Genomic DNA, 25449 nt, shown 5'->3' with positions numbered 1-25449 from the left:
CGGTCAGTTAACTGCTAGCTGGCATCTATCATTACCAGGTAACCACGGAAGAGGAAGAGCCCTTTAGGCATCCTGTGAAGGTCCCATTTTTAAACTACAGGGTCTCCCCACTGCTTGTGGCTGACCTGCTGCACCATTTTGATTTTTTATTTCTCAACCGAGGGATTTGGAATTTGAAGAACTGTGGACAATCCTTGGCACTTCTCTTACTTACTTTGAAATTATTACTTAAACTAGCACTAGCAATAATGACTGGTGGGGCCCATGCGAGGCTCAGCAAGTCACAGCACTTGCCCCACAGGCCTACAGGCTAGCTAACCTGACATGTTCAGAGGAACAGTGACAAGAGACTGTACCTCAACAAGATGAAGGGACAGACTTCAAGCTGTCTGCTGACCCGCACACACACGCAGGGTTAGTCACACATGCATGTGCAAGCATACACGCCAATCCAATATATATGCAATAAACAAATCAAGAGACCTCAGAAACTTTCACAGAAGTCCCCAAAGCACAGCTGAATTCTTTAAGCTCTGAGATCACTATTGTTTAGCCCAGAGCTGTTGGGTGCGTAGGTGAGTAGCTTCATTACATGTCCTGGTGGCTACATTTTACAAGTTTATTTTAATAATATCTAATCCTATATACACAAAATGAGATTGCTTCAACGTGTTATTAAATATATAAAATGCTTGAGATGTGTATCCAGGACTCACAGACTTGTAGATGACCCACCACTGTCTCTGCCCTTAGGAATAAACCCAGGCCTGGCTAAGGGACCATCGCTCAGGAAGGCAGGGTTACCCCCAGGAAGGTGAGCTCACCTTAAAGCATGCTAAGGAAGCTGGCAGAGTAAGGAGCCCTTTGATGAGTCATGAAATTCCCTTCCTGCCTCCTGGCCTGGTCCAGAGCCCCAGGAGGCGCACACCTTTCTAAGTAGAAACATGCAGCCTTCTCTTTTTCTCTCTTGACTCTTTAGGGTGCTGGTCAGACCCTAAATGTGCTTTTTCTACAGCTTTAGGTTTCCTTATTCTTTCTCTAAACACCACCCCCACCCTACCATGTGGCTGCCTGTCACCGTGTGTCTCCTGTGTGTCACCTCCATGCCAGCTTAACTCAAAGGACAAACTTTTTCGTTCTCTCCCCCAGGCAGCTGCTAAGAGTCACAGCTTGCCCGCTCTGGAAGTTTTCTTTTGAATGCTAAACACACTGTGCTCAATTTTCCATTTGAGTCTATTCTTAAATTATTTTACTAACGGGCCTAAGAACATCAAGAGAGGACCCCAGTATCCCCAGTACCTTAAGGTGACTCTGGCAGTACCCCCAAATTTCTGGTAACCACAGTATGTATTATCTTTGCCTAGCCACATCTAACCCAGCCTTTCATAAACTAGAATCACTCTTGTTCCCTCTCTCTAGTCAAAATAATTTTCACTTAACGAGCAGCTATTAAATATGACAGGCATTGACACTGTGAGCTTTCCATTATACCTTCATGTCTTCCTCACAAAAACTCTGCCAGGGAATGTCACCCGATAAGGAAACGCTGAATGAGCAGGAGCTATGCAACCATTAGTGTTACTTCAAAGTCCATATCCTTTCCACTTAGCCATACTGCCTCCTAATACACCATCTTTCCCACAAATGACCCACATGTCTCCAGATAACGTACTGGAACACCAAGAGATTTATGCATCTGTTTGTTTATTTACCTTCAGAACACACAGCGCATGGCTCCTTTCCCAAAGACTGTCTTGACAGGGCTATGCAGACAGGCATAGAAGCAGCAATGGGTGGATGGGTATGTTCAGATAGAGGGGAGAGTTGAAAGGGTCTGGCCAAGAATGGAAAGAAACAACCACTTGAGAGAGAGGCTCTGTTGAGATTGCTATAGAATCACACATCTGGGGAAAGTCAGGAGCCATGGCTACTGCTGGCCATGACCTGTGGAAGCCAGAGTCCGATGTGTAGGAGCCAATACAGAAACACAAAAGCAGACACTGTTTATTTTCGATAAAATGATTCCTGTATTTAAACAACGATTGTTTAAGTGTTTTAAATATTTTTTTTTAAAGAACATAAACATGATCTGCTAGATTTTCCCGCCAGAGCCACAGAGGGTACAACAGACATGAGAAGATGGCTGACTGAGGAGTTCTGAGCACCTCTGCGGCTCTAGTTGTTATACCAAACCTCTGCATCTCGCCCCTGGGTGGTAAAGGAGGTGGGGGTTAACAAAGCTCTAAGACTGCCCAGAAGTGAAAGGGTTCAGAGGTCCACTGGTGCCATCTGGCGGTGGGATAAACACACTGAAGAGCATTCAGAACCTGGGTGTGGGTTTGAAGAGCTACAAGAGGAGTTAGACATCAACTCAAAAGAAGCCAAGAGAAAAACATGACCTAGAGAGAAGGCAGTTTCAATAATCAAGGCTCACACTTTTCTACATCTGTGTCATGTGTGCTAAAGGTTAACAGAATCTAGCCCTAAAAGCACACACACACACATTCTCCATTCTCGGCCTTCTACTTCTCTAGCTCAGTCCCATGGCACAAATGCAAACCAGCTGTCAATGCAGGTCATCAAACAGGAAGCGTACTGGGCCAAATCCAAGATCACCACTGTTTGATAGTGGCTTTGCGCCGCCATCTTAGATTCTCCCCACTGAGGGTGCACGAGCTCTCACCTGTCAGCATCACTGTCTCCCGAAAGGGGCAGTTTCCTCCCTCAGTTTCCTTTTACTGCAGGCTACTGGTTCTTTAAGGCTGTTTCTCTTCTTGCTGTTTGGCTCTGTCACAGCTGTTCTGTTATTTGCGTATTCTTTCCACAATACTTAACAGTATGTTGGAGTCACATGCGCCTGAGACTTTCCTGGTAGGTTTATCTTCCTGTGGGGCTACAGGTAACGGGACAATAGTAATTTGCCACCATTATTCAGGCAGTGCAATAGGCAGGGAGGTCCCACGTTTACTACAGAGAGCCGATAGTGGACCAGAACTGTGCTAACTTACACACATGCTGCCTCTGTGGAGTGAGATCATGCTCCTTGGAGTTCCAGGACTCAGAAGCAGGTCTCAGGTACCCTCCCCACTGTTCTGAGTCTCAGTTACAGCCCAGCTGTTACCACTGGGTTCGGGTCTCTTGGCAGTTCAACATGTTAGGTCTTAAGAGTTTTGTTTTTTATTGCTTGCCAATAAGAGAATGGAAGAAAAAAAAGTAAAGAATCTTTTCTTTTTCTGTACATATTATCCACACATGGCCACCATCCTGTCCGCCCACTGGAATGTGAACACCAACCTCCTTGAATCTTCTACCACAACCAATAAAACCTTACAACAGAAAACTATCATATTACATTTCAAATAAAGATATTTTATTCTTTCAAAAACTAAAGAGCCAGCCATAGTGGCACATGTTCATAAACCCAGTATTAGGGAGGCTGAGGAGGTTAAAAAAAAATGACAAGTTCAAAGCCAAACTAAGCTATATAGCAAGAACCTGTCTCAAAACAAAACCTCTAAAATGACAACCCCTATACATGAAGGACAAGAACAGGCCTTGGGATGATGAAATCACAGGCACCAGGACAAGAACAGGCCTTGGGATGATGAAATCACAGGCACCAGGCTACAGAGGCCTGGCTAGCAGGGAGGCCTCTAGAAACTAACTAGGTTATCAATGCTGCATAGTTCCCGGGAAGCAATCTTACAACTTTATTTTGCTTCTAATGAGGCCCAATGAGTCTCCATTAAAGGGGGAAAAAACTTGTAAGCTGACCACTTAAGGTACTCAGGGCTCTCTAGGACTTGGCCTTGGCCAACACAGCATTATCTCCTTCTATCAACTCCTCAGAGAAGAGCAGCTCTGGAGCTGGACTAATGGACAGGCTGAACATCAGCCCCAGTCCTCAAGAATTCCAGGAGCTGGTTCAAATGACTAACACTTCTATTTCTTCATCTACAAAGGGGGTGAAAACAGAAGGACCTTGGTGGTTGTGCTGCTGGCTAAGGATACTCTCAGAGGGCTTACACAACAGGACCTGGAACCTGGTCACATGCAATACTAGATGCTATATTATTACTATTACGACAGAATAAAATGAAGTCAAACTCTACAGTTACCAAGAATCTTTGTTTTTCTAAATGACCATGCTTGCAAACACAGGCTCTGGTTCCCAGAATACATGTTCCCAGTTTTCACGTCTGTCCGAACCTAACATGCTCTTTAGGTCCACATCAATACTTCTCCATCAGGCTTTCTCTGACCTTTCCTGACCATCAGTCTCACTTACCTCTCAGCAGCAAAAGCACATTGCCCATTTAGTCTACTGATGGTTACATGTGACCCATACACACCTCTTTCCCTCCATTTAACACACGTAAGTCAAAGGGGGGCAAGCCTGCATCTTAACATAACCTTTGCATCTCTCGGTACCTCTAAGTGGTCTCAAAGGAATCCACATGTACAGACTAGCTTAACTCATAAGTGCTTAACAGACAGGAACTACATTCTTCCAGTCTCAAGCAAATGTTAAATATGTCATCTCTTCTCATTCCACTGTCTCCTAGTGACTAGCCCCTCTGCCACTCAGCCTCACCACTGGCTTCCCTCTACCTTTGTCCACCAGAGTGCTTCATTTCTGTCTGCAACAACCCAAGACCTCTAGTATCTCAGCAGCGTTACTTAAGCCTTCTGCATTTGTTCAGCACTACATTTGGCCCTCATCTCCTGGCTGTCCCATAGATAGGCAGTTTACTGATGCTAATCAACACTACATTTGACCCCATCTCCTGGCTGTCCCATAGATAGGCAGTTTACTGATGCTAATCTGCTATCTCACCTACAACTCTCTCTTTAGTCTCCAATGCCAGTTTCTGAAGGTCACCAGCGGGCTTCAAAGTCAGGGACCACTTCTGGGCCTTCTATGAATTTTGTGGACTTTGACACTTCCTGATGGTTGTTCTTCCTTTAACTTCTATGATTGCTCTCCCTTGGCTCTTTTCCCTCTGGCCAAGTCTGCTGTGTTAACCCCAGTGTTCTCTGTTTGGTTTGTATTCCAGTAGTATCCAGAGTAGAAGACCCTGACCAATAGCCTCAGCTGGTACAATGTTTTCTAAGGGATTTGTTTCCTATTGTGGCTTCAACTCACATCCAAAAAACATCACCTGCATGCTCCACTCTGGCTCACAAGCGGCCTTCATTGAGGCCTTTAGCTCTAAGGGACTATCAGTTATCTTTTCTTAAATCACCTCATATTCAACATCCAAAACTGCATCACCTTCCTGCAAAAAGGTATTTTTCTCTTCCTCAGCTTCTTATGGCTAATTTAAGAGGTTCTGGGTATGGAGATGCAGCTCAGTGGTATAATGTATACTTAGCATGTGCTAGCACCTCGGTTCAATCCCCAGTAACTAGCTCACACACTCTCTCTCTCTCTCTCTCTCTCTCTCTCTCTCTCTCTCTCTCTCTCACACACACACACACACACACACACACACACACACACACACACACACACACACCTGGCATCCACACTGATTCCATGTTTTCCCTCAACCCTGCCAAACCAAGAGTAAACTCAGAACATTTTCCTTTGTAACAAACTTCAACCTATTCCTCCTCATACTTACTGTTAAAGTCACTGATACTTACCTGCGACATTCATTCTGCATATAAATTTTTGACAATACCATTTGTGACATATTGGTCATTTACACAAAATCCCAATAGAGTCCCCTATCCATAAAGTCAAATAACCCTAAAGCAGGCCCATAAGTGGCTCACAAAATGATACTCCCTTTACCATTTTCCAGCACAAACTCCTTGCTCTCTGCTCAGAGGGTGGCACAACCTATTGATGCCACATTTGCATCTGGCACATGGCAGGCACTCAGGTCTATTCTGTCAGGCAACCACACAATGTTCTATCCAAACAATAACCTTTCAAAAGACCAGGAGCACTAAAACAATGTAAAATAAATTATTCTTAAAAGCCTATCTATTAACCATTGGCCAACTGTTAGTTTTATCATTTAAGGGGATTTTGTAGAGTAGTATATTAAAAAAAACTCAAATTCAAAAGGCAAAAGCATTATGGTCTCTTGTATGTGAGAAGCAGTCGGATCTCTGTGAGTTCAAGGCCAGTCTGGTCTAGAAGACCTAGTTCTAGGACAAGCCCCAGAACTACAGAGAAACCTTGTCTCAAAAAACAAAAAAAAAAAAAAAGGAAAAGAAAGAAAAGAATTATAATAGTTTTAATTATTCAATTAAAATTTTCAATATTTTAATTCTATTTTGTGCTCAGGGAGCTAAGGAAAGTGAGGGAAGGAAACACACAAGCTTATAACTGCCTGTAACTCCAGCAGATCAGCGCCCTCTTCTGGCCTCCAGCAGCACCTGCACTCATGTGCACAAATCTGTGCTCAGACACACATATTCAGAACCTAAAACAGAAAAATAATTCTTAAAAAAAAAAAGGCTATATCCAAATGCAGCTTTTAGTTGTGAGGGGTGAAGTTTTTGGTCATTTCTTAACACTTCACTTTTTATGTAGAACAAATAAAAATGAGCAAAATTAGTTTTAATAGATTATTTTTTCTTGTATGTACATGTAATTTCTTATGTCTGTATATAGTTTTTTCATGTTGATACAAGAAATGAGGTCACACACCCAATGTAATAGCACTTTTAGTGAAAAGTCATTGATTAATTTCCTGTAATAGTTTGGTTTTTGATCTATTAGATGCATTCTGGATAAAGAGTACCAGATATTCAATCTGTCATGGGAAATATCTAACATTTCTAGATGCTGTTATAAAGTTATATAAGCTAAACAAACAGGAAGATGAAGCTACTCGTTTTAGAGGACACAAATTCCACAAAATAAGATACAATTTGATTTATGTATTTCCCAGTAAGTTACTTCTGCATTATTAACAGTAGTAGTGTTGGTAGCATTTTGACATACTTTCTCACTCGGCAGCCCAAGGTGGCCCAAAATTCACAGTCCTCTCGCATATCTGACAAAACTTTTAGTCTTGAATATGTTCTTTTTGGCCCTTTTGTAAGTTTGTGCCTTACAAATAACTCCCCCAGTATTTCCTTGGTTGCTAGATGGTTAACTAGTTCTAACTAGTCGGTATATCCACTTCACCAGACTGCGCCCGAGGATACAAACTGGAACTATTTGTCCATCTACAACTAATTCTTGCCTTGCAAATCCAACACTTATCTGAGGGCGCAGTGAAAAGGTGCTATCTCTTCACCCACTCAACAAACATTCGCTGAGGACCTCCTGCATCGAAGGCACAGAGACAGGACCAGGAACACTGAAGTGAGCACAGAGGGGAGAACTCACACCTTCACATCATTCTCTTCTTCTTGAGGAACATTTTGTTAAGTAAGCTGTGCATAATAGCTATAACGAGGCTGTGGAGAAATGTGAAGCGGGAATGAGAAGCCTGAGGTGACAAGGTGGTTTTAAGGGGCAGAAGCGAAGGAAGGGTTTCTGAAAAGTGACATCGGAGCAAGGACTTAACAAATGTTACCACAGATGGTGAGCTAACTGGACACACAGTCCAGGCAGACAAGCAAGCATAAAGAGCGCCTATGTATTCCGAGAGCAAAGAGGGCAGTGGATGGAAGAGGAAAGAGAGAAGACCACACCCAAAGAGTCTGGAATGTTCCGGGGGAGAGCACCCAAGTCCCCTCACCTGGATTTGCCTCAGTCCAGACTCTGCCCCAGAGAAAGCCCACCATCGGTGGCTCCACCCCTGTTTCCTCAGCTTCTTCTGGAACCACCCAGGAATGCTGTGCTCAGAACAAACCTGGGTTTATTAATTCAGTTTGAGTGGCTCACTACAACAGTGGCGACGGGTTCCCACTAACCAGGATTCAAACTTGGCACAAAGGACTCTGGCTCATGCTAATGAAATGGAGGGAACATATGATCCTGTTCAAAAAAGGCTTTGGATGTTCACTGAGAACAGGCAAAAAAGGACAAAGGGGCAAAAAGACCAGAAGAGAAAGAACTATAATTAATCAGGTAAGACAATGGCAATCTGGACCAGGATGGTAAAAGGTGGTAAAATGTAATCTGATTTTTAGATGCCTTTTGGTTTTGTTTTTGTATTTTGAGACAGGATCTCTCTGTAACTGCCCTTTCCTGAAACTTACTCTGTTGACTACACTGGTCTCGAGCTCACAGAGATCGGCCTGCCTCTGCTTCCAAGTTGGGATTAAAGACATGAGCCACCACATCCATTGCATTTTTAAGGTAGATCTGCTAGGAATGTATATTGTTACTGTTCTCGTTGCCGTGACAGAATACCTGACCAAAGCATCCTATGGAAAGAAAGCTGGCTTGGCTCACAGTTAGAGGCTGCTGTCTGTCAAGGCAGGCAAGCAAGGGACGGAAGCAGAAACACAAGACAGCCAGTCACATGGTATCCACAGTCAGGGCTTAGATAGCTGCTGTGAACAATCTCTCTGTACACTGTGTAAATATGTGTCTCTATGATTGGTTTAACAAACAAGCTGACTGGTCAATAGCTGAACAGGATAAAGTTGGGCAGGAGAGCCAAACCGAGAATAATGGGATGAGGAAGGGCAGAATCAGGAGTCGCCAGCCAGACACAGAGGGAGCAGGAAATTAACACGCCATGCTAATAAAGGTACCCCCACATAGCAGAGAACAAATAAGGAATATGAATTAACAAAGTATTAGAGCTAGTTAATAATAATCCTGAGCTATTGGCCAAGAATTTACAATTAATATAAGCCTTTGTGTGGTAATTTGAGAGCGGCTGTGGGACAGGAAAACTCCACCTACAGACAGCTTTCTAGTCAATCGGAACTCCAACTCACGAAACAGTGCTGCCCACAGGGTAAGTCCTCCCACCTAAACTAACCTAACCTAATTTAGATAATCCCTCACAGATGTGCCAGAGATTGGGCTCCTAGGTGAGCCTAGACCCTGTCAAATTGACAATCCATATTAGACAGCACGGTTTTGTTAATAGATTAGACGTGGGAAATCAAAGATAACTCCAGAGCTGTGTGGGGTTGACATTAAGAAGAAAAGGGATGGTGGTGAGTGGGTGGACTAAGAAGAGCAGCCCAGAAGTTGGATTTAAAGTAATGAATGTAGAGACTGAGAAAGCAACTAGATGCAGGAGTCTGGACTCCAGAGAAGTCAGGAAGGAAAAGAAAACTTAGGGAGTTATCAGCTGCAGACAATCGTTAAAGCTATGGAGTTATCTCAAGGCAGTAGCTGCAGAGACAAAACCCAAGGACTAAGTAAAGCCTTAGGCCCTCAGGGGTCAGCAAAGGAGACTGAGAAGGAATGGCCACTAAGGCAGGAGGAAACTGACCATGTTGGCGTGTCACAAAAGAATGAGGCTCTGAGATTGCACTTCACAGGTTTGGGGTACCTGGCACTCAGCAATGAGGCTACAGCAGGCTAAGATAGAGAATTCCTTTTCCCAGCTCATACGGAGTCTACGGCGAGGTAACCTTTCGGCAGAGGCTACTACAACTGCCAGATTCAGTGCAGTTATCCCGAAAAGCAAAAATTTTAAAGTACAATACCAAAGTTGGGCTATACGACCTCTGAAAGAGTGATTTAAAGTAGGGTACAGTTTTTCAACCACAGTGCTACTGATATGCCAAAAAAAATTAGTAAAGATAGCATAGCTATGCTGTGCATTATGGGTACTTTTTCCCCTGCAACTCTGGTATCTCTCCCTTTCAGAAACCAATAGCACATACCTTCACTTCCCCATTATGAAAACCAAAATTACCTCCAGAAATTACATAATCACATGCAGTTAGAATAGCTGAGTCGGTACAGCTGCCAATGCAAACCAACGCCAAAGTTATATACTAAGCATTTTGGGGGCCAAGTAATACCCGTTAACTTCAGTAGATCACTGTGTGTGAATGTATCCTATTCTTCTCCAGAATGTTACCTGCCACCCGGTTTGGAGGAGACTAACTACGCAGTATTCAGAGTGGGAAAGCAAGCAGTTAGCTCAACCTGTCAATATGCACATGCACATGCGTACACACGCGAGCACGCACACACACCTTAAACACCCCTTTTGTTTGAAAATACCATAATGAAACCTAATTTTTCTAAAGCTAATTTAAAAAAAGCATTATCTGTTTTTTGTTTTGTTTTCTGTTTATTTGTTTTTGGTATAAAACACTCATTTTCATACCATTTCAGCACTATCCATGACAGGCAAGAGGTAGGGGCAATCTGAGTCTCCACCCAATGAGCAGGCAAATAGAAGGGGTTTTCATATCTACTGTAGCACAGAGGAACCCTGAGGACACTCCGCTAAGTGAAATAAAAGTCCTCAAAGACAAATACTGCGGGTGGAAAGATAGCTCAGAAGTTAAGAGCACTGGCTGCTCCTGGAGATGAACAGGACTAGGTTCCGAGTACCCACAGGTTAGCTCACAAATGTCTGTAAACCCAGTTCTGGGGAATCCAACGCTACAACAATACAACATGTGATGTACTTATACCCATGCAAGCCAAACACCCATACACATAAGAAAAAAGAGACAAATACTGAATGGCTCTGCTCTTATGAAGTGTGTAGAATAGTTAAATCCATAAGAAGGGAAGCAAATGGTGGCTGCCAGAAGTTGAAGAAGGGGAAATGGGGACTTGCCAATGGACTTAAGAATCCCAGTTTCACAAAATGAAAGTTTGTGGAGACCCGTTGCCAATCTTCAATCAGGACTACTCCATGAGCTGTATGAGCTCTAGGATGGCTATAAATATGGCCTGACACAAATATCATACACTTTCTTACAGCACTATGAGATTTTTTTTGATTTTTTTATGATGTGTTTAATTCTTGAGTGTGAATTTTGTAACTCACCAAGTTGCACTGCAACCTCACACGAAGTTAAGTGTACATACACACTTCCTCTTTGGGTGGATGACAACACTAGAGCCACAAATAGGGCTCAACTTGCCGTCTGTATCAATGATGGTGACACTGAGGAACAGCTTTTAGTGCCATTAAAGGCACAGCTAAAGAAATGTATGCGAAGCACTAAAATGGAGTGCTATGGTGATCCTCTTTGATCTGGCTCAAAGAGAATCAGCATACCTGGCTAATTACTTGGGGTGTCCTGCAGATGGTAGGCAAAAATCAAGGTCTCAGAAAATTAATATTAGATGATACATTTACTGCCCCCAAACTCACATTCAATGAAGCATCACTGCACAGTACATCAAGAAAATGTATAGTCAAAAGCATTAAAAAAGGGTAAAAGCTGCCAGGTGGTGGCAGCACATGCTCTTAGTCCCAGAATACAGAAGGCAGAAGCAGGCAAATCTCTGAGTTCAAGGCTACACAGTGAGTCCCAAGACAGCCAGAGTTACACAGAGAAACCTTGCCTCAATAAATAAATAAATAAAGCGTAAACAAGAGAACAACACAAATGGGTAACATCATATAAATTGCTATCAAGACTGTGAATTTCATAAGGGACAAGAGATTAAATCATCATCAATTACATTCCTTAAAACTGCCCACGCTCTTTTCAACAAAACAAAAGGGGGAGGGGAGGAGGTCTAGGCAACATCACTACTTTTCAGGAATAAAATGGCTAAATCAAGGTCAAATATCAGAAAGATTTCATGATTTTCAACTCACCATCACATTGCTTGTAGTTATGAAAACAAAAGTTACCAGAACTTGACAACAAAACCTAGCTTATAGACTTGTCATTTTCCACGGATTCAACCACTCACTTAAATGAGTTAAGCATGTTTCTTTGAGGTAAAACCAATGTCTCAAGCTGCAAGCATGGCAAGTCCAGATTAAGGCAGACAATTTTATGCATCCTGACACATGGGCTAAATACTATCCTGTGAACAAAATATGTAGCTTTGCTTCTCAATTTGACACAAAATTTAAACACAGATTTTGGGATTTCCATGAAAATAGTATTTTGGTATATTCAGGACTCCATTTTCAATTGACACGAATCTATGTAACCTGCCAACTTACACATAAAGCTGCAACCTAACATTCATCTTAAAGTAAAAAATATGATCATGTGTTTTCCTGACTTTTAAACACCATGAATTACTCATTTCATCTATGGCAACACCTAGATTTGTGAGCAACTACTTTACAAACCGTTTTCGGTGTATTTATTTCATGTGCATGAGTGTTTTGCCTGCCTGTATGTACGTGCACCATGTGTATGGCTGGTGCCTGAGGAGGTCAGAGAAAGATATTGGGTCCCCTGGAACTGGAGCTACGGATGGTTGCTAGGAACCGAACTCCAGTTCTCGGCAAGAGCACCGTGTTGTGTTCCTAACAGCTGAGCAACTCTCCAGCCCACATGAGCAACTGTTCTCACCAAAGCACACTGAGAGTCCCATGAGAACCAAGCTGTCTGATGAGCACTTAGAGCTGACCAAGAACTGCAACTGCTTCCACCAAACCAGATACTGACACATTCTGTTGTCAGACGCAATGCTCTATGTTCCTTTGTAACTGTCTGTCACATTTATGTGTTTTTAAAAGCCCACAAAGTTTGTGACTTAGATATGTTCATTTTCTTTATTAGTGGTCACAAACAGGGCCTGCTCAATAACCTTAAAAGACCCTCTGAAGGTGCTGCACGGTTAGGATCAGTCTGTGACAGACTTGCTGCCTATCTGAAATAGCAAATGTCTGTCACACAAACTGTACAGACCTGTTCTCATAGGCTTTCATTATTGCCTATAGATTTAATGTGTGGTGTAAGAAAGTTCTTTTCCATCTTGTGTGTGACCCTGAGGAACCAAAAGGTCAGCCTCCCCTATTCTAGACAAATTGATGTTTTCAGTGTCAAAGACACTCCCTGCGTCTGCTGTCTACACACAGGCAAGGGGTGGAAGTCTCCACCAGATGAATTATTCAAACCAGTGCGCATGTGCACGTGCCAGGACCAGTGAAATGAGAGCAAATACTGTTGTAATAAGGAGCGGCGGGCTGTGTCCCAGGCACCCGGCCGCCCGCACGGCTAGCTTTACCCGAAATAATTACACGGAAACTGTATTCTTTTAAACACCGCTTGACCCATTATATCTAGCCTTTTCTCGGCTAACTCTCGCACCTGTACTAGCCCATTTCTTATGATCTATGTAGCCCATGAGCTGGCTTACCAGGAATGATCTTAACCTGCGTCTGCCTGAAGCGGGAGCATCATGGCGACTCCTGACTCAGCTTCTTTCTCCCAGCCTTCTGTTCTGTTTACTCCTCCCACCTATGTTTTAACCTATCAAGGCCAAAGCAGTTTCTTTATTGCTTAACCAGTGAAATCAACCGATTGATATATGACACTCTCACATCAAAATACAAAGTCTGACACAGAGAGAAAAGTCGGTCTCTTATGCAATCACTTCACCAACTGAGAATCATTGGGTATCAATAAGGTCGATCTCCCCTTAGAGATAGGACCTATCCTGCAGATTTACCGGAAGTTAAGGAGCTAGACACCTTTTGCATTAATTTTTCAAATCTTATAAAGTTGTTCACGTGGGGCTGGAGAGATGGCTCCCATCAGTAAAGTGTTCAAGCTCAAGGGCCTGAGTTTGATTCTCAGAACCCACGTAAAAAACCACCTTTCTAATGCCAGCACTGGAAAAACACAGACAGCAGGATCCCCAGCTCAACGGCAGTCCACACAGACAGCAGGATCCCCAGCTCAACGGCAGTCCACACAGACAGCAGGATCCCCAGCTCAACGGCAGTCCACACAGACAGCAGGATCCCCAGCTCAACGGCAGTCCACACAGACAGCAGGATCCCCAGCTCAACGGCAGTCCACACAGACAGCAGGATCCCCAGCTCAACGGCAGTCCACACAGACAGCAGGATCCCCAGCTCAACGGCAGTCCACACAGACAGCAGGATCCCCAGCTCAACGGCAGTCCATACAGACAGCAGGATCCCCAGCTCAACAGCAGTCCACACAGACAGCAGGATCCCCAGCTCAACAGCAGTCCACACAGACAGCAGGATCCCCGGCTGAACGGCAGTCCACACAGACAGCAGGATCCCTGGCTGAACGGCAGTCCACACTGCCTGTTTAGTGGGCTCTGAACGAATAACAAGGACAGCAGCTCCCGAAGAACTGACGCCCGCTGCTGTCCTTTGCCCTCCCACAGGCCCAAAGGCAAGTGCACCTGCATACATATCTACAGAAAATATATTTTCAATGTTCTGATCTATTTGCGCGTGTATAAATCTAGACATTTTCTCCTGAAATGATCAATAGTGCCTTCTACATGTGACTGTATTTATTGAAGAGCCGGAGGCTTTCTGAGGTCTCACCTGCATGGGGTTGATCTTCACTGAGCGTTCAAAGCACTCCACACACTCCCGAAACTCCTTGTTCCGAAGGTGGAGGAGGGCTTTGGAGCGCTGGGCACGAGCACTTCGGTGTCGTGACAGCTCCCAGGCCTTGTCGTAGCAGGAGTGGTCTTGCAGGACATCTCCAAGCAAGCAGTATAAACTCGGTGTTTCCTTTTTCTCCAGTTCTCGCCTAAGGATTTCTTCTGCCTGGGAACAACAACAAAAACAGTAAAATCACTTAATTGTGACTGACTGCTATTTTGAGTACACATACAACTTTTATCTCATAGTCTGTGTATTTTCAATTACTTGTCATTTTAAGGCTTGAGAGCACAGGCTGCCTGAGAAAGGCCCAAGGGAAAGCAAGTGAAAAAGAACCAGGGGAGGCAGGGCCTGCTATACGGCCCTGGGATCCCCTGGGTACTGGGGCGCTGCCTGCCTGTCAGGAGGGTCCACTTCAAGACGTTCCCTGCTTTGCTTGGCCTCACTGCTGCTGCTAGAGAAGGGTCTTTACCTCACCTCGGCCCACAGCATTATTGGTTCCAAGTCTCTATTTATGTTGTTGAAGAGCGGACACAGGTAGTGCCGAAGGAGACAATGCCAAGTAGAAAGGCCAGGGAACTGAGGTGGGAGTCGGGCTATAAAGAGGCAGAAGAGGGAGAGCAGGCAGGAGTCACTGGACGGGCTGCAGAGAGCTGTCAGTCCTTTAGACCCAAAAGGTCTCAGAGCCCTAATTGTAAGCGCCCAAGGCCTAGGGCCCTAATTGTAAGCGCCCAAGGCCTAGAGCTGGAAGTAGCAAGGCTAAGGAGCCCTGTCCCCGGGCCTACACAAGAACTACAGAGCCAGGGGCCTTTACCTGGAGCCACAGCTCTAGCGGCTATAACTTGCTACGGCTCACACCTATCTACCACTGACAAACGCTCAACAATTACAATAGTTGCCAAAGACCTGCACTTAATGACGTTCTCTTTATTTACCCCCAACCTCTGTCCAGGTGGAACAAAAGGTAGACCCAGCCTGATTGGTAACATCAACACCAGGCAGGCACATGTGGTTCCAAACAGCCCACTGGCTTCAGAACTTAAGGACTGATGTTCATAATGCACGGCCACCTGATCAAGTAACGCTAATTCTGTGCGTATTACAACTACGCATCCTCGACTTACCTCACCTACGTCTGCCATCCTGTTTCTGATCATCGGCAAACTGAAAGTCTGTATATTAGATTTAGTGTAAGTTAGACATATCTGTAATTACTAAATCATCTAATTTGTGGCCTCTTTTGAATAAGGGATCCACTTCTGAAAGTGCCTTTAGATGTCGGCACATTTGCATCTGTGATATATAGTACAGGAAAGTTATAGACTGTCCAGCCTTACTCCAGACATGGATTCAAAATTTATTAAGCAGTTTCCTAGGTAAAGTAATTATAAGTCCCTGAAAGCCAAAACAAACATGAAGTTTTATAATTCAACATTTTAGAATATAAACCCTCTCTTCACAAATAATATAATGGTTATTAATGTATCTGATCAAAACTCTATGATCTATAAAAACAGACACTTAACTAAAACTTCATGGTAGTGGCCGCACCATCTTTGGTGAAATACGCTTATAGTGTGGTTTAAAACATTTCTCTTGACAAGACGGCATTTAAACTTTGTGCCACGCCATTCCAGAAATTCCAAAGCTGACTCACTTAAAATTCCTTTCTGTTCTACCCTGTTATAGAAGTGTCTGTGATCTGCAATAAATATCATAGTCACTCGGTAGTGATTGCAGGCACTGTCTCCCTGGAAATCTCTGTCCGCAGCTCATCTGTTGAGTTGGAAGATGCCATGACTGTGAAGTGTACAAACACTGGCAGTCCACGACACCCAGTGAAGAAAGAATTCTTGGTGCCTCAGACTAAAGCACCGACAAGCACAGGGTTTAGTGTACTGAGTGACAGGACACTATAAAGGAGCACCAGCAAGAGTTAGGTCAGCTGCTTCCAAATTCACTTGACAGTGGATTCACTAGACAGTGTTTCCATCCTCAAGGTGGACAACAAGGTTCCTGATGGCCTCAGAGAGCTTGTTGTCCTTGTCACTGTCAGACTGGTGCTTCTGACAGGACTGCTGACGCACAGATAGGGCAGACTGGGGCTCATTAGTTTTGTGTAAAAATCAGAGCTAATCACATATGGTTCACTCTATTGCTTTTACTTTCTCAATGAACTTTTAGCTACACATCTTTTTATTATCATTATTATTATTATTATTCTTTAGCAAGTACTCTATGTGGGCTTAGGACTATGGCCAAGATAACACTTTTGAAGCCGGGAGCTTTTCCTGGATGCTGGGTTGGAGCCCTGTGCTGTCGTGTAAGCAGTCTCATTATTCCTCCGCTAATTCATGAGGAGAAACAACATAGAGAAGACGTGAGATGAGGAAAAAACTCCAGCTGGCTTCAAGCTCTCCTAAGTATGCAGTACTTCTCATGGCATGAGCATCCTAAAACCCTGTGAAACACCCTTCACCACCACCTAATCCTAACTACTGAGATTCCCCAAAGCCCAGTCAAGTCCTCCCTAAACTCCTGCCCCACAGAAACAGAGAGGAGACACAAAACGACTTAAGGGGAGACTTCAGTGGGTTTAAGACACTATGTTTTGGGTAAACTCATACATAGGCAGTAGGGAATGAGTACCTGATACTCCATCAAGGCCAGAAGCAGAGACCAATGATCATCAAAGACTAGACTCAGGAACTTTTAGATTAGTCAAGGAACAGAAATTCTCCAACTTCATTTGAGTCCTATGCAGAAGCAACAGTCCTAACTATTCAAGATTGATCCAAGTTAAGACGCTAGGACTGACACCTCCACCATCCTATCGGTCATGACCTCTAGACATATAAATTCACATTTAGAAGGCACTCAACGATTTTAATTTATGCCGAGAAAACTTTGGGATCAAAAAGATTCTAGAGGTGTGAAACCAGAGACAAATGGGATCATAATTGAAGTCAGGCTGAGCCCTAGAAGAGTTCTGACTCACAATGCTAACTCAAAGGGCTGGGGATGGTTCTGAATAATGTGCTCAACTACATGACTAAACTTGGACTCAAATGAGGCCAGAAACTAAGCAAGTTGAGATACAAGGAATTCCTCATGTAATGTGAAAGAAGGAATCCAACACTCAGAATAGAGATTTATTAATTTATCATTTGCAACCTGCTCACCCACCCCGCTGTCATCCAGGGCATAGCGGTTGATCCCTTCATCTTGCCTTTGAGAAACAGCACACAGGGGAGAAGGAGCATACTTGCAAAGGCCTAACAAATGTGCCGTGAAATAGGGAAAATCTCAGGAGTACTTCTGCTGTTGCGGGTTTCCAGATTACAATGGAGATGATGAGACCCACGGTGGCAGAGACCTGCCAACTGTACTGCAAGCAAAAATAGGCATAGTGATTTGTGACAGACACAGCCAGCCAAAGTCACACTAGAGAAGTTGGCCCAGCATGGATTGCAAGTGGTGGCTGACTAATCACAATCAAAGCAAACAGGCAGCCAACGAAGGTCAACATTGCTCTATAGAACACTTTAAAAAGATCTGAGTTTCTACTCAAGATGCCATCTCTCACCCAGCTCCTATCCCTAAATATCTTCAAAGACTCAGTCTCTTAAACTCCATAAAAAAAGGAAGATACCATGTGATAATGTACCAGGTGCATAGCAAAACTCTTTTCTTCTGTTAGCTATAAAGAAGTAAACATACCCATTACTACGTATTTGTATCCTAGGAAAAGGGCAACATCTCCTCTTTAAGAATTAGTTTTTGGTTTCTAGAAATCTTTTGGAACTTAAAGAATTCGTAGGTGTCAGTCTGTTCCAGAGTAGCCTGGTAAGTATCTGAGCCCACGCCAGCAGAAGCCCACAGGGGTGTGACTGCAGTATAGAGAGCCAAGCAATGATCCCAGCAGCACTGTAGATCTAAGGAAGCCACAGAGGGCTCTGTCTAAATTTCAAAGGTACTATACATGTAGGGTACAGTTAGCCCACTCATTTACACCGAGAATATGTTTGGGTCCTGAAAAACACCATCAATTATTGTAAATAATACAGGGGTTGTACTGCTTATAGCTACTGTCCAGGATATGATCTTTTTTCTGAAGTCCTGGCCCCGAAAGACAGATATGGATAAAGAAAACATGCTTCTGTCTATCCAATAGCTACATACTGGCAGATCAGAGCACAGTGACAGTACACTGTACTAGCCTGCCTGAGAATGACTTGAACTTCATGTTTTGATTTTCTTATCAACCCATCAGACCACATCAGCCAATGGCCTTGATGATACTATATTGACAGAATTCAAGAAACCAAGAAAGAAACTGTGTCAATGTCAACCAAAAACCAACTGAAAATCAACTGTTTTACGCCAGAGCATATAATGAAAAAATGTTCAATTTATAAAAAAATATCTTCATAATTTACCCTCAAGGAATTTACCTATTAACTAAAACAAGCAGTTACGGTTTTAATCTAAAATGTTACACACAAGCTCTTGTTTTTAACACTTGTCCCAGCTATAACCACTATTTTGGAACCTTTAGCAAATGGGGTCTTTGAAGGGGATACCCAGCCTGATCTGGCATCAGTCTGCTTCCCAGTGAGACACTTGTGCTTCTGCCACACCCAACACCGCCCCAGCTCCACTATGCTTGTCATGCCCCACACTGCCAAGATCTACTATGCTTCCACCACTATGGTGGTCAGAATCCCTCTGAAATTAAATGAAAGTTAATTTTTCCTACCTCAAGTTGCTTCTGTTGGGTACTGTGTTCAGAACACCAGGTCATTAAGATACAAGGTCATTAAGATCACAAGATACAAGGCTTGTGAAATGAAATGTTTAATCTTATATGCTCCAAACTCCGATAAAGAAATAAATGGTTTGAAGTTTGCCTGTGTCAGAACTCTTCTTTAACTGAATGAGATAATATACAAAGCATCTGCTGGTAGTTTGCTGTCTTCCAGATAACGAAACCCCCAAGTCAAAGGGCTAAACCCTTATCTGGGCATTTATGTCCTGTCAATGTGCTTAACCTATTAGCAGTGAGGTTCCCTAAAATCCCCTTTGCTTCTGTTTTCATGTTAGAAGTGACTAGAGGGGAACCTGATGGAACTAACTACAAGTAGAATGAAGCAACAGTCTTTGCATGCCAACATGGTCATGGGCAAAAACAGTGCCAAGCTAGCCCTTGCCTTGGATGTGTGGCTGATCTTCCCAGCTGTGAGCCTGGCTGATCTTAGCTCTGAGCCCTGCTGCTCAAAGCAATCCCAGGCCCTCTGTGAGGGTCTCCCATTGAGCTCACAGGGCTGCCAGCTACAGAGTTACCAAGATTCCCACAAACCTCTGTTCAAGCTCCCCTTCATGGTCTCACTTCAGTGGAAAAGGACCTGGCTTCTCAGATTCCCCTTCAAGGTCTGTCTTCCCTACCAGCGTCAGCGCTCACACAGACTGAAAGACCTGCACTCTCACCTCACAACCTCTAGGCTTTCTAGAACTCCCCATATTTAAACAAGCCTTAGCTCCAGGAAACCCCTTAGTCCCAAAAGGATTCAAACATCCACTACTTCCATAAATAAAGCAAGCCCAAGGGTACAGCCTGGTTGGCATTTTTACCTTTACATCCACATCACTTTGTATCTTTCCATTAAATGCTGACACATAGGTTATTTTCAGTCACTCCATCAGTGGGCAAATGCATCACCTCAGTCCCTATCATCATTCCGAGACACAGATATTAGCCATGCAAGACAAAGTTAAAATTTATGTTTCTCAGCCAAGAGGTAAGTCTCCAACCAAGACACAAGGCTGAAAAGCAGAAATCTCTCTCCAGGCTTAATATTATTCCTTGGATTGACAACAAAAAGAAGGAAGAGGAAGAGGAGGAGGAAGAAGGAAGGAAGGAGGAGAGGAGGAGGAGGAGAGGAGGAGGAGAAGGAGGAAGAAGAAGAAGAAGAAGAAGAAGAAGAAGAAGAAGAAGAAGAAGAAGAAGAAGAAGAAGAAGAAGAAAAGTGGCAAGAATATCTGAAATCACCATAAAAGAGCAACCAGAAGGAGAACCAGCTTTCTTAGTGCTCTCAAAGTTACCAAGTACATACAAGCAATAATACAAACCACAATCACTGGATCACTGGAAGGTAAGAGCCGGCTTTGTGGCACTGTAACTTGGCTGTGCCAATCCCTTCCTCCAGCTATGTAGTATCCTGGAAAACCAAAAGGCTGCAGCCCCAGTCAGATCTTGCCTGACAGCCACAGAGGGAGCCCACCCAGTGTAGAGCTTCCTGAAAGCTTTGTTCTCAAAATCTGCATAAGGAATGAAGGCTGGAGAGCCCACGTGCATCTCATCCAACTCCCAGCTTGTTCAGGGAGAAGCCCTCGAAAAAAATTTAAGATAACTGGTAAATTTCATAGCTGCATGAGGTGGTAAATAACGGTGTGACAAAAAAAAATTGAAGAAAAGATGAGACATTAAAAACGACTGACATAAACCTGTATTATCAGTGACTAAGTATGAAGGAACTAAATACACTAACCAAAAGCAGAAACTGACAAAAAGAATAAAAATTATCCAAGTAAGATGTCATCTACAGGAGACACACTTTAGATCCAAACATACAGATGGGTTGAGAGTAAAAGGGTCTGGGAAGGGATGATCAGTAACCAAGACAGCTAGGGTAGCTACACTAATCAGACAAAATAGACCTCCAGAAAAAAACTGTTAATGGGGGTGGGAGGAGGATCACTTCTGTGATAGAATGTTCATTCCACCAAGAAGATGTAACAGTTATAAATGTAGTATCTACAATACATTCCCAAATTACATGAAGCAGACACAGACAGCACAGGCAAGAGAAATGAGCAATGAAGCAAAGGTATACGGAGACTTTGCCTAACTTGCAATAATGAACAGAAAACTACCCAGTGATAGAAACAGAAGACAGGAGTAATGCTACTGGCTGACTGACTGAAAAGATACCTAAGAAATATCACAACGAACAAGAGCATCTGCAGCCCTCTAAAAACACACACACATTCTCCAGGATGTACTAATGGCTTACGATACAAGCCCCAGTAAGTCTGAAAGGACTGCAATCTTGCAGTGAGCAGATTAAGGGAATCACAAACATGCAAAAGCTAAACACACACTCCAGAGCAGCCATGAGTCAAAGAGGAAATTACAGCACCTAGAGAGTGTAGGGATAAGCCCAGCCCATTAGGGGGCGTGTTCGCCTCAGGCTAATGTTTACATATAAATCTGGCCAGTGTGAGCCCGCTGCCCCTTCTGTTTTCCTGTTCTCCACTGGAACCTGTGGGTCTGTAAGTCTATTTTCCCATTAAAGCTGTATATATTTTTACAATCTGTCTGCATTCATTTACGCCGTTACAAGAGAGGAAGCAAAACAGATATTCTAGAACTTACAGGACATGGGGAAAGTATGTGCAGAGGAAAATTTGTGGCTCCAGAAGCCTATGCTGATAAAAAAAAAATATCCATCAAATAACTTCATCTTCACCATAAGTATCAGAAAGAAGAGCAAGCTAGACCAGGCGGTGGTGGCACACACCTTTAATCCCAGCACAAGGGAGGCAAGGGCAGGAGGATCTCTGTGAGTTTAAGGCCAGCCTGGTCTATAGAGCAAGTTCTAGGTCAGGCTCCAAAGCTACAGAGTAAACCATGTCTCAGAAAACTAATAAATGAAGGAAGGAAGGAAGGAAGGAAGGAAGGAAGGAAGGAAGGAAGGAAGGAAGGAAGAATAAATTTTTTAAAAAAAAGAGCAAGCTAAACCCAAAGCACGCAGACAGAATGATATAACAAAGATAAGACAGAAGACAGAAAAACGTCCAACAAAAGAATGATTCTAAAGACTCAAACCACTAAAATTCAAAATGAGAGGTTGGGGGATGGTCCAAGTTGGTAAAGCATTTAACATACAAGCATGTGGACCAGAGCACAGATCCCCAGAACCAATTAAAGGCAGGCTACTGTAATCCCAGCACTTAGCAGTGGAGCCAGGATCCCTGGAAAAAACTTGCTACCGTAGCTAAGCAGTCGGGATCCATGGGCTCCTAGTTCAACAGACCCGGCCTCAGGAAAACAACGTGAAAAGAAACTCAGAGAGACACAGACCTCCACACACAGACCCACATCTGTGCACCTGTACTTGTATGCACACACACACACACACACACACACACACACACACACACACACACACACATTTAAAAAGGTTTAAAAAGAGAGAAATGAATGAGGAGATACTGTTATTAGCCTTACAGAAACACCAAAGCTAGTAAGATATTCTCTACTCTATAGGAACCCCACATTAAAGTAGACTCCAAAGCTCAGAACATCAAATCAAACCTTAACAGTATCTATTTGATTAAAAAACATGACTCTACCAAAATATATTCCATTTCTGACTACACTCACTGCATTATAGACTTGCAGATTTGCTAGAGTCTAAGACACAGCATTTCCAACCTTTGTAAAGGAGACAAAATAAATGTACAAAACCAAGAGGAAGCAGAAAGCAGGAAAATGTGCACACTAAGGAATGCTAAAGGGTCAAGGATTGGCAGCTTACTTCAGCCTCCAACTCCCCTACCGAAACTCTAGAAGAACCAGGGTCACAGTGAGTGGCATGTAACTTGTCACTGCCAAGTTCCATCAACTGTGGATGTTTTATTAACTGGAAGATGGGTGTGGAGGGTCAGAGTGAAGCAGCTTCCTAGAGCAGGGGAGGACACCAGAGCAGTGACCCTGCCTGGTCTGGACTGACCTCTTCCCACAAATTAATGCCCTGCATTTTTGTGATAGATAAGTTCATTCTTCCTCCTTGAGCTCTGACACTTCCTTCTCTTTCCCCAGGGCAGCGCTCAAAGGCAGTACGCATTCCCTTCTCTAGCTAGTCACACTGCACCCCTTGGTCTGCTCAGCCTCTTTATCCTTCCTTCTTCACTTAGCCACTAAATTGGACACCATGCGCAGCCCCTGCGACATCATCTTGCAGGATGGAAATGTGATCAGCTGGGAGTCTTCGGAGTGCGGCTTCCTAGCTACCTACAAGTTGCTCTTCCCTACAGGAAAATGCAAACGCTGGTGGTGAAGCAGCTAGGGGAAGGAGCTGAAACGGGGTCTCCCTCTGTAGCCTGAGCTGGCCTCAAACTCAGCTAGCCTGCTCCTGCCTCGGCCTCCTCAATCCTGGGAAGAGACACAGCTCGGATACACATTTTTATAAAGATACAGGAAAGAAAACTTGTCACTTAAATGTCTATTAAAGAAGATAAAATTATATTCCCACATATGCAAAGGATGCTTATTAATCTATTCTATTTTTACACGACACAATTACTTTTCTTAAGGAAATTACATATAAACAGTGACTCTCAACATAAACTTACAGCCAGGACTTAAGCAGAACCTGAAATTACAGTTAAAATAATACATAGGGAAACTATACTGCTTAGTCCAAGGGGCACTGTGACATGCCCAGAGACACAGTGAAGGGAGGCTGTAAAGTGACCCTCCCAAGGAAAGATCCACCCCACTACCCTCACTATCTAGTCAGTACATTGTAGACATATTTTGTTTGAGCTGTAACAAAGTTGGCCTGAAGATCAGAGTGCCACAGAGTGGTGGTACACACCTTATCCCAGCACTCGGAAAACAGGCAAATGGATCTCTGTGAGTTCAAGGCAACCCTGGGCTACCCACATTGACTCAGTCTAAAAGAAAAACAGCACCAAGCAGTGATGGCTCACATCTTTAATCCCAGCACCAGGGAAGTGGAGACAGGAAGTGATACAGTTGTGCGGAGAGAGGAATATAAAGTAGGAAGAGACAGGAGCTCAAGGCATTCAGACTGAGGTTTCATAGACAGCATTCAGTCTGAGGATCCCCCCCATTCGGTCTGAGGATTTCGTAGAGGTAAGAACTAGTGGATGGCTGCTCTGCTTCTCTGATCTTTCAGTTTCCATCCCCTAACATCTGACTCTGGGTTTTTATTATTAAGCCCAGTTAGAATTCACACTACAGTACACCACATAGGATTTGGACCCCGCTTTCCTTTGGTTGTTGGGTTCTGCTTTGGCTCTTGGTTTAGGGGTTGTTTTGGTTTCTTTGTTTGTTTTGTTTTCATCTTTTGGATCTCGAAGGAAAGCCAAAAAATCTAGAGTTTTTAAAAGATAAAACCTAAATTTTTACTCTCATTTTTTTTTCCCAAACACTGTGAAAATCAGACAAAACATCTTGCTGGCCTACATTCACCCACAAACTGTCAACTTGCAACTTCGAATCCAGACCATAAACTCCTAGTACTTTGGGGACCAATCCTGCCACTCCCGGTGTAGTTCAGGTAGAACTGACCACATGGAGGACAAGCACACGACCTGGGACCCCCAGTGTCCATTTACATTTATAACAAACAATATGTTGCTCTAAGTTGTTAAATGGGAAATCTGAGACTGAAGGGAGAGGCCCTACCCTACTCCTTCAATCCTAGACAACACCCTGACGGGCCTTGAGTCTGGGATAAGGAACATGGATAAAAGTTAAGTTCAATTTCTAAGAAAAAAAGAGATGAAACACTCCAGGTTTTTCTCTCTATACTTTAGTCAGAAGTAATTCTCTAACAGTCTTCTTGGCTGTGGGCTGTGATTACTGTGGATTAATGGGAGGAACTGAAGCCTCATCTGGCCTTGCATCTGGTCAGCACACAATGAGAGGAACTGGCAGAACAACAACTCTGGGAAGTCCTCCCGGCAAAAACTGACGATGGGAGACAAGCGTAGACTGTGATGGTTCTGAGGACCACAGAAATGACAGACAACCAACTAAAAGGGGATGGAAAAGAGACAGGTCAAGAATTGAAGATGGTGCTACTAAGGAGCTGGAGAAGTGGCTCAGTTAAGAGCGCTTGCTCTTGCAGAGGTCTGGGGTATAGCTCCTAGTACCCATGACACACAGCTCACAACTGTCTGTGACTCCAGGGGATCTGGTACGCTCTTCTGGCTTTGTAAA

The 25449-nt window shown here is 43.6% G+C and overlaps 1 protein-coding gene across 3 annotated transcripts in view; it reads right to left on the bottom strand.

The window, feature by feature from the left end:
* Positions 1-25449, bottom strand: part of Ttc27 (tetratricopeptide repeat domain 27) — a 152482-nt gene that overhangs the window by 55369 nt on the left and 71664 nt on the right. For all 3 annotated transcript variants that reach the window (XM_075955329.1, XM_075955328.1, XM_075955330.1), the window contains one exon: positions 14352-14579. In XM_075955329.1, the coding sequence (XP_075811444.1) occupies positions 14352-14579 (228 nt within the window). The remainder of the gene's footprint in view (positions 1-14351; positions 14580-25449) is intronic.

Source organism: Microtus pennsylvanicus, chromosome 21 (assembly GCF_037038515.1).
Source record: "Microtus pennsylvanicus isolate mMicPen1 chromosome 21, mMicPen1.hap1, whole genome shotgun sequence".
NCBI lineage: Eukaryota > Metazoa > Chordata > Mammalia > Rodentia > Cricetidae > Microtus > Microtus pennsylvanicus.
Note: the sequence above shows the minus strand (reverse complement) of the source record. Positions and strands in the feature narration are given on the sequence as shown.